At 40.2% G+C, this 15,472-nt stretch overlaps 1 protein-coding gene across 1 annotated transcript in view; it reads right to left on the bottom strand.

Annotated features, from left to right (window-relative positions):
- Positions 1-15,472, bottom strand: part of CARNS1 (carnosine synthase 1) — a 55,417-nt gene that overhangs the window by 10,516 nt on the left and 29,429 nt on the right. The window contains exons 3-4 of the mRNA XM_082266736.1: positions 5,260-5,518; positions 2,461-2,550 (exon numbers count right to left, since the gene is read on the bottom strand). Of these exons, the coding sequence (XP_082122862.1) occupies positions 2,461-2,550; positions 5,260-5,518 (349 nt within the window). The remainder of the gene's footprint in view (positions 1-2,460; positions 2,551-5,259; positions 5,519-15,472) is intronic.

Below are 15,472 nucleotides of genomic sequence, written 5' to 3'. Positions count from 1 at the left end.
TTAAATAGTTGGCATCCCATGAAGGGAATGAAGCACCAACACATGCATCTCCTATTGAGTAGTATCCAATATTCTAGAAGATCCCCTCTTTTTGGGTAATAAACTACAATCCCACCAATGGGCTTTATTTTGGGTTATATTAGGCTCCAACAAAAATGGCACTGGCTGAGCTTCCTGAAGATGCACTGTGCGCAAAATGCACAGAGACGGAGCCACACTCGCCACAACTGGTCCTTTGGAACACAGATCATCTCTGGGAATACAAGTGGCTGTGCAGGAGTACATAGCAGTCGAGCTGATTAAGTTGGTGCCCTATTAGCACCTACAATATGTGAGTGGCTTTTATTACATTATCCATTTACCTTTTAAATAAACATATTATGCTATGATCTATCTCTGGGTTTCTTATTTACTCATATGAGTGAATGAGAATTTATACTAGTGACATCATCAAGCTGGGACACATTGGAATCTTTATGGAGAAGATCTGATAGCATGGCTACAGGGTTTTCCCCAGAAGGCATGTAGGCTGCATTGTCAGCCACATTCATCTGGTGTGTGTGCACCTTTTCACATCAAAGAAGAGAAATTTATCACAAGAGCACAATGACTAGGGACCTTTCATCATTTTATGTGTTTTGGACTTCATATACAGTATACGTATATTTTTATGTTAAAAAATTTTTTTACAATGTTTTGGAACATTGTATGACAGGACACTGGGAATAATATGTATTGAAGAGCTCCTGCTTTTGGATTTTGATAAGATCAGAAAAAAGAAGCAGGCCTAACATATAAATTATTATTATTGTTATACAGGATTTATATAGCGCTAACAGTTTGTGCAACGCTTTACAACATAAGGGCAGACAATACAGTTACAATACAATTCAATACAGGAGGAATCCGTGGGCCTTGCTCAATTATGCAAGCTCATTTACGTAAGCAACCCAAATAAATACACGTTGGTGCAGTTACTGGGTGATCTGTTCTACATTTTTCTAATTGCAATGCAATATAACATTTTGAGGACCTGAATGCTTACCACAACAAATGAGGATCTAAATCCGCATCGGGAACAGGGACCATGGTGTGGTGAATTGCATAAATATGTAAACAACATGCTATCCCCATACAAAGAATACCTACACATTTGTACCTAACTGTCTTGGGAAGGTTTTCCTACTCATTCCTTGGATTTCTGACACTTGAATCAGATGTAAAATAAGATACTGAATGAAAATGAGCCATATAATTAGCATATATTTTAGCTAGATAATTAACACCATGAACTTGGAGCAGTTCCATCATAGTGAGTGCACTGCAATGTGCCCACACATAGCCTAAATAGACACATATCAGAATAATAAAAAAGAAAAGGCTACACCAAATTGAAAAAACCTAAATAAACTTTCATCTACTCACAAATATTCTCTGATTCACCAGATCTTTAGACAGATACCAACATTGTCAGAATATCATTCCACCAGCTTGTACAGACTTTTAAAGGATTTTTATTTTGGAAAAGCTGATGCGTTTTGGGTTCAGCGCCCCCCCTCACAAGATAAAGCAGGTGCCTGGATTGGGAAGGATGAAGCGGGAGTGCTGAGCAAATCTTTTAAAAGTTTGTACAAGCTGTTCAACCACTAGTCATATGGTAACAGAGAGCTATGTTTCCCCCTGTTTACTGCTCGAAACCTCATGCTCCAGCTGTCTTGGTCCCTGCCCAGGACGGCCCTATTTGTCCCATGCTTCCCTCCTCCGGGAGCTGATTACCCTCTTGAAGTTGCCTCATCACTCGGCGAGTGCTTGTTGGCCACGCCTCTCTATCCGGGCACAGCTAGTTCCCTTTACGGGGTGCCTGGGGGACAGGCTCCATCTACTTTTCTCCATCCCCAGATTCCCCATTTGTTCACTACCTTTGTTATCACCTACCGAGGTTTTCATGAGGTTCCGACTGTCTTTTTTATTTGCTCTCTACACCCTGTAAGTTATTGGTTGTATCTCTGTAACTCTTCAGTGCATGTTAAACGTTGTAATGCATTTGTTATCTCCAATAAAATGTTTGAAACAGAAAAGTTTGTACAAGCTGGTGTGGTGCTCCCATCCTTTCAAAACTTCAACAAACCCTTCTGGGGGTCCGCAAAGACCCCACAGTTGCTTGTGAGCAGCCTCTAGGTCCACAAACCACCTATCCCGTTAAAACACATCCACATAAGGTTCAGCGCTCCTACATCACAAAGATTACAGTATATCATTCCAGACCTTCATTTTAGTTTATTTCTATAGAATTGTTGTTGTATCCAATGACCTGAGGACTCCAGAATTAATTAGGGAACCCCACAATAATTTTTTTCCCACCGAAGTATTTTAATATTCTGCCTTTCGGGAAGTTCACTTTCTAACTTTCATCTCTTCCTCTGGCCCAATGATTTTATTTTTATAGAGATAAAATCCTACCTGGACACTGTCTCACACCTTCCAGAAGGATGGATATAGTAAAGCTTGGAGCTCCAGCAACACAAATTGTGGTGGTGTCCTCTTTATGGCCTGGAAAGAAAAAAAATATCATTGTTTGTCATTACTAGACTAGTATAAGGTAAGTAAAATCTTTTCTATGGTTTATATATATATAAGGTACATGTGGAAGACACTAACACATTCGATTTTTTTTTTCTAATATGAATGCGGAGTAAAGATTTTTTTCTCATTACATATATTCTGTTTTTCTGCTTCCTGCTTGGTAGTGTTGTACAGTAGTTGTGCATTTTTATGAATTTTTCCATACTGTCAGGCTACCAGACAGGGTCTGTCTGAAGAATATAAACTCACTAAAGATTTCTCAAAGGAAGCAAATCCACCAAAAAGACAGTGTGATTTTTTGCGCTAAATCAGAAATAAATTCTGCACAGGCTGTGAGGGCTGTCGTCATAATGCTTAGCATGATTTCACGTTATGCCAACTTAACCCTTAGGGGTCTATATATAAAATATGGATTTTTTACTACAGCTTACCTGTAAAATCAATTTTTTTGGAGTACATCAGAAGGAGGACACAGAACCATATTCATGACCATATGGGTTACAAGCCGCCTTCAGGTGAATGGACACTGGCAACCAATCAGACAGGAAGTCTCCCTATATAAACCCTCCTACACAGGAAGTACTTCTGTTTTTTAGCAAGCAATAAAAAGGCCCCATACAAGAGGGACCTCTGTGTCCAGTGATGTACTCCAAGAAATAGATTTTACTGGTAAGCTGTAGTAGAAAATCCATATTTCTTTTTTGTTCATCACGGGACACAGAGCCCTGTTCATTACCATATGGGATGTCCCATAGCAATGCATATGAGGAAAGGGGGACACCATAAATATCTCCATCAGACCACAAAAGATGCACACAGCTGTATGCAGAACACTGTGGCCAAACGTAGACTTATCCTGGGTCCTAACATCCACTCGATAGAAACGAGTGAACGTATGCACTGACGACGGCAGCTTTGCAAAACTGAGCCATAGAAGCTTGATGGTGAACTGTCCAAAGGGCACCTACTCTTCTGGTAGAGTGTGCCTTCACGGGAAAAGGTGGAACCTTCCCTTTCAAACAATACGCCTGGATAATAACCTGGCGAATCCAATGAGAAATTGTAGACTTAGATGCTGCCTGCCTTTTCCTGGGCCCTTCTGGCAGCACGAACCAAAGATCGGTCTTATGAACTTGAGCTGACCTTTCCAAATAAATTTGAAGTGCCTGAACTACAGCAAGAGAATGTAATAACTTTTCCTCCTCTGTTTGAGGATCTGGAAAAAAGGGAGGCAATATAATGTCCTTATTCTAATGAAAAGTGGACACCATCTTGGGCAAAAAACCTTGGTGTGGACGTAAATTCACCCTATCTTGATATAAAATCAAGAATGGCTCTTTACAAGAAAGAGCTGCTAATTCCAATACTCTTCTGACTGAAGTTATCGCAATCAAAAAGACCAGTTTTCTGGTCAGAAGAACCAGGGGAATATGCCCCATGAGCTCAAAATTCTATTTCTGTAATACCGCCAGCACCAAATTTAGATCCTAAAGACATAATGGTGGCTTCACTGGTGGAAGCATACATAACATCCCTTGGATGAAGGTTTGAACCAAGCTCATTGAAGGTCGGCCAGTGAGCTTTGTCACTGGCTGACCTTCAAGGACTGGGTCCCCTTGTTTTTGAGGGACCAATCCCTTGGACCTGTAGAGCACCCTGCCGGAGCGCCTTTAGGATTGGTTTTACCAAGGGTCCGGATTCCAGGGCCCACTGCCTAAGAAGAACAATGTTACAGGCAAAACCTTGTATCTGCGTTCCCGAGGCTCAGGTACCATCTTTTGATTCTTTGTCTTTTTAGGATGGATTAGATTCCGCGATCTTTAATCAGGGTATGTAACATAGTCTTCTTTCTTCTTCTTTGAGAAAACATAAAAAGTGTGAAAAGTCTCTGCACCATGACCATCAACTTTTAGACACTGGCGAAAAAACGGAGGTATTTCCTGTGTAGGAAGACTTCCTGTCTAATTGGTTAGCAGTGTCCATTCACCTGAAGGTGGCGTATAACCCATATGGTAATGAATATGGCTCTATGTCCTGTGATGTACGAAAAATAAAAATATTATCCCACAGCTGTCTTAAGCATTCACACAGGCACAACAAATGATTGATGTATTGTTTTAATACGATTATCTCCTGTGCTCATCAGCTCCATCTAGTGGCAGTATTTTTATGAAATACCTCAATCAAAAAATATTTCTTTTTGAAATACCTCAGTTAAAAACAATTCCTGAAGTACATTATACAGTATATGTATAGTCTATTTTATAATTTAATAGCTATTTTATAACCTATTTTTTTAATTGCTGGTTGAACTAGATCATCATTTTTAACGTAAATATGTAACTATGGCAGTTCCAGCTGAAAAATGCTTTGATTTTAAAAGAACCAGTCTAATAAAACCTGAAGCTATATTTCCAATTTAATTTTTAAAAACTTAAAAGACCTCCATTTCCAGCCTCTATTTTAAAGCCTCAAAGTTAACCTCTACTTGTAGATTTCTGGCACAAAGTGATAGCTAGGTAAGATAATTATTTTCCATATCAAATACATTTACTGCATTTGAACCCAGGGATTAGCTATTTGTTTATCAAGCTAATTTTGTTGCTAGTTGGATCATTCTGTTTGACTAAATTTGTCCTAAATATTGTTTTTTTTTTTTTTTTTGTTATAACATACCTGTGCGTGGTTGCTTGGTCCTGTCTTCTGTTTCTGGCAGTCCAGCATTAATCAGAATTCTCTGTAGCTCCTTATACCGCTCAGCGACATTTGGTTGTTGGTCCATTCCATTGCTGCTATTTTTCAGGTCTTGTGAATTGGCAGATGGGCCTTTTTCCCATGTTGGACCATCAGGAGCAACTCCTGGAGCCCACCCCTTATTTATGTCTCCATCTTTGGAGTACATAGGGTGATCCAGTATAAGTTGATCAAGTGACAGCTGAAATAATTAAAAAACACAAGAGAACAAAAACTGTTTTATTTACCAAGACAGCTTGACAATCCCAAAAGGCCAGTAACCAAAGCAGAAAAAACATTCAACTGGTAAGAATTATTTTGAAGTCTAGTTTATTAATAATAATGGAATCACATGTTACTTGGCTTCATAAAATCTAATTTTAGGGGGTGGCTTGGCACACGGCTGAGATAGAAGCACACTAACGGAGCTCCGGAGACTACACAGCCCTAAGCCTGACATCCTGCTTCTTAACCCTCAAAAATGGAAAAACTGGTTCACCACACTTCTCACACCCACTCCCGCCGTTCTACAGCTTCCTCGGGGAGGAACGGATTTATTCAAATCCCAACCCTCGGTCTGCGGGCAATGTGGCAGGGATCAAGATGGCCAACACAGCCAGAGGAGGACTTCAGTGAGGAATCCCAGTCCACGTCAGAGGATACGGGTAGGGAGACTTCCCATGCAGATCATCCCCTCACATATGGGAACATGTCTGGCTTTGCTGCAGACATTAAGTCAACATTCTCGGCAGCCATCACCGATCTGTAAACGAACTTGCTAGTTCTAACTGAGAAGCTGGCCTCGGCTGAGGCTGCAGGGAAACATAAAGACAGAGCGATCAACATGCTGGAGAAGGTGTCTGTTTCACACTCCCTCTGATAATAGGGGCCAGAGGAACAATAACAGAGTGAGTGGGATCCCTAAGACGGTGGAAAATGATCAAATCATCCCGGCATTACAGAGAGTTTTAAAACCCCCACAGGGCTCTCACGGGGCCTGGACACAGCACCCCCCAGGGAATATCATCTGTTGTTTCCAAAACTTTGCCTTGAAAGAAGACAACGCGCAAAGCCAGAAGGAATTACCAAATAGTTTTTAATGGAGAAACCATCATGCCCTTTCAAGACCTCTCTCAAATCACTTTGAAGAACCATAGGGCCTTGCGTCCCCCCTTACCGAATCAATTGAGAGAAAAAGATCTGAAATACACGAGGCGCTTCCCTTTCACTCTGATAGTCCATCACAATGGATGGCAACACTCTTTGCGTACTCCAATAAACCTTTCTGACTTCTGTGAACATTTGAATCTTCCTGATTGGTACCAGGAATTCTTTCTACCCCTATGGAAAGAAGCCCTCTGAGATCTCCTTTCTCCTCCCCTGAGAAGCGGCAATCAAAGAAAATGAAGCACAACTGTAATGGTGGCTCACATGCTGGGACAACCAACCCCAGACCTTCATCTTCAAGAGCCCCTGATGAGGCATGACTGCAGATCTACACCCTTGACGACCATCCTTCACTTTGCATCCTTCTCCAGCCCATGTAGGCAAGAAAGGCTCAAAACCTAAAACCTATCCTGAGATACTTAGAAAATATTTGCCTTAACTTTGCAGTTGCAGATCCCTTGGTCTCAGATCGCCGGGCTAGCCTGAAACATATTGTGTTCCCGTTTACAGATAAAGAAACCAAAGTCTTGGTTATTCACATTGTTACTGAGAAACTAGGTTGTCAGACTCAAGTTGCTATTTTTATCCTTTTTTTTATTTATTTTTTATTTTATACTTCAAGTTTTTGGCATAGTACTGGACTGTTTATAACTGGCCCACTTATCACTTGTGAAGGATGTTTTAGGGTCTAATCTTTGATCTACTGCCTAGCTACCTGCCTCGGCACTTATACATTATTGCGCAAGAGCAATGGTGGTGATAAATCTTGCTGTTCCCTTCCACCTATTTCCATAATGTTTTGCTCAATTACATTATCTATTAAAAGCTTACTAAGCAGGGTTGATTCATTTATATGCCTTGTATTCTTGTCTATTAAGGGCGGTGGCATACCATTATATTGCTCCTGTACTGATAGTTATACTTTTACTTTTTTTCATTACCAGATACTGTTGGTTATTGATACCTCCCTTCACCCCCACAGTTAGTGTGCCTAGTTCAGGGCACACTAACTGTAAACACTTGAGATAATACTATCTAAAGGTTTTCTATTGAAATCTCACAATTTTTATTCTTTTTTCTTTATACTTCCTTCCTTTTTCTCTCACTTTCCTTTTTTTCAGTTTTACTCTTACCATTTCCTTCTGCTTTTATTGCATACACGTGGATACTAACAGGTATTTGTAGTCTATTCTGCAGATTCAACATTATCACCTCTTCTCCTGAATTGTTCAGATGGCTTACTCCTCTCCAGGGTATTGCCCTACAATGATTTTGCACAATGTAAAGGAACTGAACATCCCTGAAAAACGCTCCACTCTCCTGAGAAAATTCAAAAAATGTAGGTCTCACTTTGTGTTTCTACAAGAGACCGATTTTAAAACTCACCATGTTCCTAAGCTCACCGATTCCTTTTTCACAAAAGCCTATCATGGCACCAATGATGTTTCTAAATCAAAGGGGGTTTCAATCTTGATAAGCAAAGAAGCCTCTTTTGACATGACAGATTGGCTAACAGACCCAAATGAGAGATATTTATTCCTCAAAGGTAGTGGGGCACACCAATCACATTAGGGAACGTCTACTTCCCCAACACATCTCACTTTTCATTTTGTCAACATGTAGTGTGTGAATTAAAGGGGTTTGCGTAAGGTAGTCTCATATTTGGAGGGGATTTTAACATACCCTTAAACCCTGCTGTTGGCACTTCCTCAGGGAAAACTTGCATAACTTACAGAATTCTCAAAAAAACTCAAAATCCTCCTACAGTCCCTCCAATTAGTAGACACCTGGAGCTTTCTCTACCCTGAAGGCAGAGACTTCACATTCTTTTCCGCCCTACACAATCGATATTCACACATAGACTACCCTTTTATTACTCAGAGGGATTCATCGTAGTATCAGGAGCCCATATAGGAATTCAATCAATCTCGGATCATGCCCCATTTTACTAACATCAAATCTGACTTGCAACGATCCCAAGTCCCCTATTTGGAGAAGTTTAACTCCTCTTTGCTAACTGACCCTACACTACTTCCCAGAATCCCAAAACTACTCACAGACTATTTCAGACACAATAAAACCCCGACATGGATCCCCTGATGATATGGGAAGCTCATAAATGCTCTCTTAGAGGTGAGCTGATTAAAATGGTAACCCATCGTAAGTGGAATGGGGAAAAGGAGATTAGGCGTTTAACAGAAGATTTTTAATCTGGAAACTCTACATAAACAATCCTTGACCATTCAATCAGCACGGGAACTTTTGGAGAGTAGAAAAACACTGCAATAGACATTAGAAGCCAAAACGAAATGCTTGTTATTTTTTAAGAAGAAAATGTATTATGAATTTGGGGACAAAACTGGTAGATTCCTGGCTAGAGCCTTAAAGGAACCCAACATCTTACAAAACATTACAGACATCAAATAAAAAAGGACGGGTCTTTAGGTGTCACCTCTGGGGTGATCGCGAAACACTTCCATAACTTTTATACCAATTTGTACAATCTACCCTTACAACATAGACCAATTGGGTTACAATGGAATAGGATGCAAATTATTAGAGACTACTTAGACAAAAGTGGTCTCCCTGCCATAAATGAACTAGATATAGCCCAATTAGAAGACCTGATAGTTTCCTCAGAAATTCGACAGGCTATTGGTGATCTAAAACCGGGGAAAAGTCCTGGTGCAGATGGGTTCACTTCTAATTACTTTAAGACATTTGTTGATATTGTTGATATCCTAACAGATCCACTCACCAAAGCTCTGAACTCTCCGTCTAAGCCATGAGACATGCCACCAGATTTTCTCTTATCATGATTTTACCTAACAAAGATCCCACTGAATGCTCCAGCTATCATCTTATTTCTTTACTAAATCTGAACGTAAAACTCTTAAAAAACTCTAAAAATGTTGGCCACCAGATTGAGACAGCTTCTCCAGGGTTTGATTGGCCCCGAGCAAGCTGGGTTTATGCCAAGAAGGAAAGCAAAGGACAATGTCACTAAATACCTGCTTCTGATTCATGCTGCCATACACTAAACATTAGGGGCCTTCTCCTGTCCACAGATGCGGAGAAGGCCTTTGATCGTGGATCATGGGATTTTATGATGGCAACATGCAAACACATTGGATTAGGCTCTCACATGTTGGCCTGGATGTCCACTCTCTACAAAAATCCCTTGATTAAATTAAAGATCAATGGTGCCCTATCAGAGAAGGGTTATATATACAATGGCATCAGGCAAGGGTGTCCACTCTCAGCTCTCCTGTTCATTCTCTCCTTGGAACCGTTTATCAGAACAATTAATGCTGAAGCAGCAATCAGTGGATTCAAGGTTCTGGACAGAGAGTTCAAGATAGCTGCATACGCAGAGGACCTTTTATTTTTCCTAACTAAGCCACAAATGTCAATACCAAACCTAATAAAAGCATTTACACATTACGGATACCAAATCTGAAGCGATGAACATTACTCTTCTGGAGGATGTTCTTAGTAAGACTAAAGAAAATTGCCCCTTTAAATGGGATCCCTCGGTGCTCAAATACCTGGGAGTCTGGTTAACTCCTCAACTGTCCTTGTTATTTGAACATAATTTTCCACCACTGCTAGGAATCATAAAAAATGATCTGGGAACTTGGCAGCCTAGATATTTCTCCTGGTTCGGACGAGGGGCTATTATTAAAATGTCAATCCTACCCAAGTTGCTCTATCTATTACACACACTACCAATCAAATTACCCCAGAGCTTTAGTAAAACTCTCCATTATATCCAATTAAAATTTCTATGGGCTCACAAAAAATCTAGAATTAAATTGACTAGAGCTAAAGAACACGGAGGGATGGGACTACCCAAATTTAAAAATGATTACTATGCCTCAAACCTCACGACAGTATTTGTTTGGCATTGTCACAAACATTGCAAAGACTGGGTTGCATTGGAATCTGATCTTAGCCCTATCCCTCTGCGGTTCTCCCCTTGGATTCCATGGACCAGCTACTCTACCAGCGTTAGACTTCACCCTGTAGTTTTCCACACGATAGCAAAACAAACAAACATTTCTTCCACATTCAGTCCGCTCACACCATTGAAGGATAATCCAGATTTTCTCCCCAGAGTCGGGAACCCTATTCTTCAACCCCCACACATAGATAAACTGATCCTAGCTAGAGATTGTTTTCATAAGGGCACAGTTAAGGACCTCTCAATACTAAAACAAGACAGTAGTCTAACGCAGCTACCTTTATGGTCCTACTTTCAGATCCACAACTATGTCACTAGGAAACAGCGGAAATTCGACTTCACTAGGCCTCTAACAGAATTGGACTTGGTTTGCTACTCTGGTGAGCAATTCAATTTGGGCGACTTGGACCACCTATGCCTGGCTCTAGATTTCAAAAACACCCATCACAGACAGGTTCTGGAGGAGCTGGTCAGAGGCTCTACAATTGGATATATCAGATAAACAGTTGAGGAATGCTTGTATTTTGTCACACAAATGTTCTATTAGCACTAAAATGCAGGAAACTGCCTACAAACCTTTGATTCATTGGTACAACACCCCAGCAAAGCTACATAAATGGCACCCACGAATTCCAGACACATGTTGGAGATGTCAGAGTGACATTGGCACTCTAATACATATTTGGTGGCAGTGCCCTCTGATTACCCCCTTCTGGACCAAGGGACGGGATTTGATCACCAAAATTACAGAAAATAAACTCAATCCTAATACAGCTTGCTGTCTACTCCACATAACAAATTTCACACTTAAAAAGTACCAAAAATTCCTTATCTAAGCACCTGTTGATCGCAGCCATATCTTTAATTCCGGTATTTTGGAAGTCTTCCCGAGTTCCATCTATACAGGACTGGTTGCAAAAAGTAACTGATGTATGCAAAATGGAAGAAACATTAGCCCAGTCTTATGATAGGACAGAGCGATTCCATAATCCTGGTCTCCTTGGTTCCCTTTTAAATTTTCACAGGATTACGAATCTATACAATTCTCACAACCTTGAAGGCGTATAAAGTCAGACAACTTGGCCTTGTAGAGACCCCTCCTAATCTTCTTTATATGTGCAATATCTAAATATCATTACTGCTTGTCTCGGAACATCCCTGAAGTTTGGAATTTCTAATTTACTGCAGATTTAATTCTACAGCCATGCATCCATAATGTTTCTTCCATATCGTTTCAGTCTTTCAATCTACACTTCCTTCTTCCTTTTCTCCTCTTTTGATTGAATATGTTGGTGGTTTCTTTTTGCCACAATTTTGAAATGTTGATAAAGATGTAGTTACATTGCGACATGTTATCTAATCGATAACTGTATTAGTTGACCACATCCTAAAGAGCAGATTGATTTCCTGAACTTCCGCTTGGACTACCTAAAATGTTATGATACATCTTGTTCAGGATGTTGTTTGGCATCCCTAAAAACAAAATGTTCTGTCATAATTGACTTTTCTATGACTTGATATTGTTATTCGCATTTAATAAACATTTAATGTTTAAATAAATTCATTACATTTGACTTCCTGATTTCTGAGTTCTAAATTAGTTTGACTACTACAGCCTTTCTCAACCTCTTCAATATGGAGGAACCCTTGAAATAACTTTCCGGTTTCAGGGAACACCTGCTGAATGTTATTATATCTACAACTCATGATACTTTATTATGTGATGGTCAGTGGGAAGAATGCTTCTTAAGTTTGTGATCTTTGGGAAAAATTACCCCCTTACAGATCGCTAAAAAGATCAATGAAGTCAGTAGGAACTTATCTAAAAGGCAGAAATTGCTCATGTCTCAAGGAACCCCTAGCAACCTCTGGAGGAAATCTATGGATCCATGGAACCCTGGTTGAGAAACCATGGTCTACTAACTCTATAGGTTTCTATATTAACAGTGTGCCACGCAGGTTATGTTTTAGCTGCATCTATTTAACTTTAGGGACCAAACGCTGCCTAATGTATTCAGTAATAAACAGATCATTATATAAAGAGACTTTGTCAGGTCTCTAAAAAAAATCAAGAGACCCATTTCCTTCTCCCTAGCAGCCCATGACTCTCACCTTCCCACCATTTCAATGCCTTGGCCTCCATTAGTCTTTTCAGAATTTAAATCAGGAAACGTGGGATGACTGGCGCAATCTGGTACCTTCCTTTGACCTCTAGTCTTTGCAGAGTGCTGCAAGATGGAAACACAGGAATCTAACAGTCCTGGAAGTCTCAAAGCCATAGAGGCTGCAGCACCAGATCAGACAGAAGGCTGGAGTCACGGCTACCAGAGGAATCGCTTTATGATTAGTTTAGAGTCCTGGCAGGTTCTTTTTAATTGGAGCACCTAAAAGGTACCTGTCTTGAAAATGAAGCTTAAAAAGGCAAGATCAGATGCTAAAATATGCAGTTATCAATTACCAGCATGTACCTTTATATAAAAGTGTATGTCCAGCAAAAACACTAGTGGAAAAGGATCAAGTAAACTGGAAGGAAGTGGGTAAGGAAAGAAAGTCAACTCAACTCTCCAACAGCAAATGAACACAGCCCTAAATATAAATGCTTTATTTAGTAGTGTAGTGGAAGACTAGAACCCCTATTCCAATCTTTCTTTAAAATTGTGTGTTTAATGTACAGAAATGAGAAAAATAAATCATAGGCATTTGCAAGACAGAATATTTAGGGGATTCATAAAGGTTCATTGTAAAGGAGGCACTGTCATTGGCATATCATACAGTTGGGAGGTAATCAGAATAAATAACAGACAGGTAGATAATTACAATTTTAAATGTGTTTCTTTTGCTGAAATATGTATAGGATAAAGTTGTATCTCAAGCTAAGAGCAACAAAATGTACCAAAATTTGTTTTGATGTGTTCGGAATAGCAGGAGCGTCAACATTGTGTTTTGACTTCCTATAGTACATTAAATCTTACTATATACTTCTCAGTAAAGAAAAAGAGATAATAAATAGATATTGGTAGGTAACGTAGAGGAACAAGGAAAGTAAGGAGTTGTAAAAGTTAAGTGTTAGAGAATGCAGGAAGTAATATGGGGAAATAGCAAAAAAGTGCATTTCACGACTTTCAGCTTGCTCAAAAGGATAGGGCAAGTCCAGAGGCCTATCCTTGGGAGCAAGTCAGAAGTCATGAAACTTGTCATGGAAGGTTGGTTCTAGGGTCGAGACATTGCTATTAGCAGTCAACCTATTCATTAAATAATACAGTAAGAGGAGCCAAGCAGAATGTGGCTGATATTCATTCCTATGTTCAATAGATTAATGATCAGTCAAAAATTTGTAAGTCAAGAATAATTTAAAAAGTTTCCAGCATGTCCAGGTTAGTTGACATTGTGGAATCTATAGAAAAAAGGTGTTAATTTTATGAATCCATTCCAGAATTGAGGGAATAGTTGTGGACTTCCAGTGGGTGGGAACTAGAGCTTTCTCTGAGTTAAGAAGGTATATGGTCAATTAGGATTTACAGTATATTTCTTAAGGGAGACATTTGATACATGTAGTCTGTCCCTGTAATCTGAGTGGTGAGGTCTCTGACACTGGACTAACAGCGGGTAATATGGGGAAATTTTCACCAGATATGGAGGATAAATCCTTTTGGCTAGTTGGCATCTCCACCATTAATCAGATCTGTGGGGAGACCAAGAGTGGAGTTTAGCTGGAGAAGTGAAGAGTTTGTAGGATGTTTCATTGATTCTGGCGCTAAATTAGTATTTTTCCCAGGCTGGCTAAATCCACCCTTTGGCAAACCACTAGATTGGGAGGGCTGGCCCTACCTAATTTTCATGTTTACAATTGGACAGCGATTCTGGCCCTGTGTATTGGTGGTTCAGGGGTCCTAGATCTAATGCTGCAATATGTTTGGAGGCCGCTGTAACAAAATCGACCTACACTGTGGTTGTGTGCTTCTGTCAGAATACCGCTTGGCCGCCAATATACAATTCTAGCCGTTAATAGCTTGTATAAGATCTGGAATTTTTATGGAACAAACACACACAATATATACCACACACAGGAGGACATCTTCCTCCCGATCAGATTACCTTAACAATACAAACTGCCCACAGAAACATAATTAATCTGAGCTAATTAACTAGGCATCTGAACAGAAACAATAGGTGAATGGGAATCCACATCTAGGCAATGTTATAATTAACATGTTAATTAACTCAGCACTTAAACCAGCCTGGATGACCAGACTTCGGGCAACAAGGCTCAAACAAAGTATATTACACATTATTCTAAGTATAAACACAGAACACCTTATGAAACAGACAATAGCAAGAGACCCCAGTAGCAGACTGTCCGTCTCCTACATTGAAGTACATGGAATCCACATCTAAGCAATGCTTTGATTATTTAGTAGTCACAGACTTCATGGCAACGGTCTACAACTGGCTATAGGTCTCACAGTGTAAAGTGGGATTAAATCTTCATATATTTCTTGAGGGATAATATTGCTAAATATTACTGTCCAATTTTAAGTAATCCAAACCATATTCTCAGTGTCCATAAGGTAGCTGTCCATCATTTTCTTGGTCACCCTGTGCCCCTAATAGACACAGGGTGACTTACACATAAGAGGGGCCTAGGGAGCTGAGACCGGGATTTCCCAACCTCTCTAAGGTTAGCTGGGTTCCACGGGCCCCCCAACCAAAGTGACTCCCGTCACAGCCGCCTATTTAAGTTCCTTGACTGACCTCGGAAGCTTGGTTTACAGAGTGCCCACAGCCTATGACTCAGTTCTGAGTCCGAAGCCTGCCACCTGGAGGGTGTGGGGGGCTGCCAAATGTCAATTTTTGCATCTGAATCAGTGGTCTCCTGCTCAACCCCCTTGGGGCAATCTCTCCCTCCCGCAGCTTAGAACTATTCCTGACTCTCAAATCTGGGCGCGTAAGGGCATAAAAACTCAAGCAGGTATCATATCTTCTGAGACCCTTTTGTCATTAATGTATCTTTTTGGTAAGTTCCAC

This window comes from Pelophylax lessonae, assembly GCF_965119305.1.
Source record: "Pelophylax lessonae genome assembly, chromosome: 9".
Lineage (NCBI taxonomy): Eukaryota > Metazoa > Chordata > Amphibia > Anura > Ranidae > Pelophylax > Pelophylax lessonae.
The sequence above is the reverse complement of the archived record's forward strand: the minus strand, read 5'-3'. Positions and strand labels throughout refer to the sequence as shown.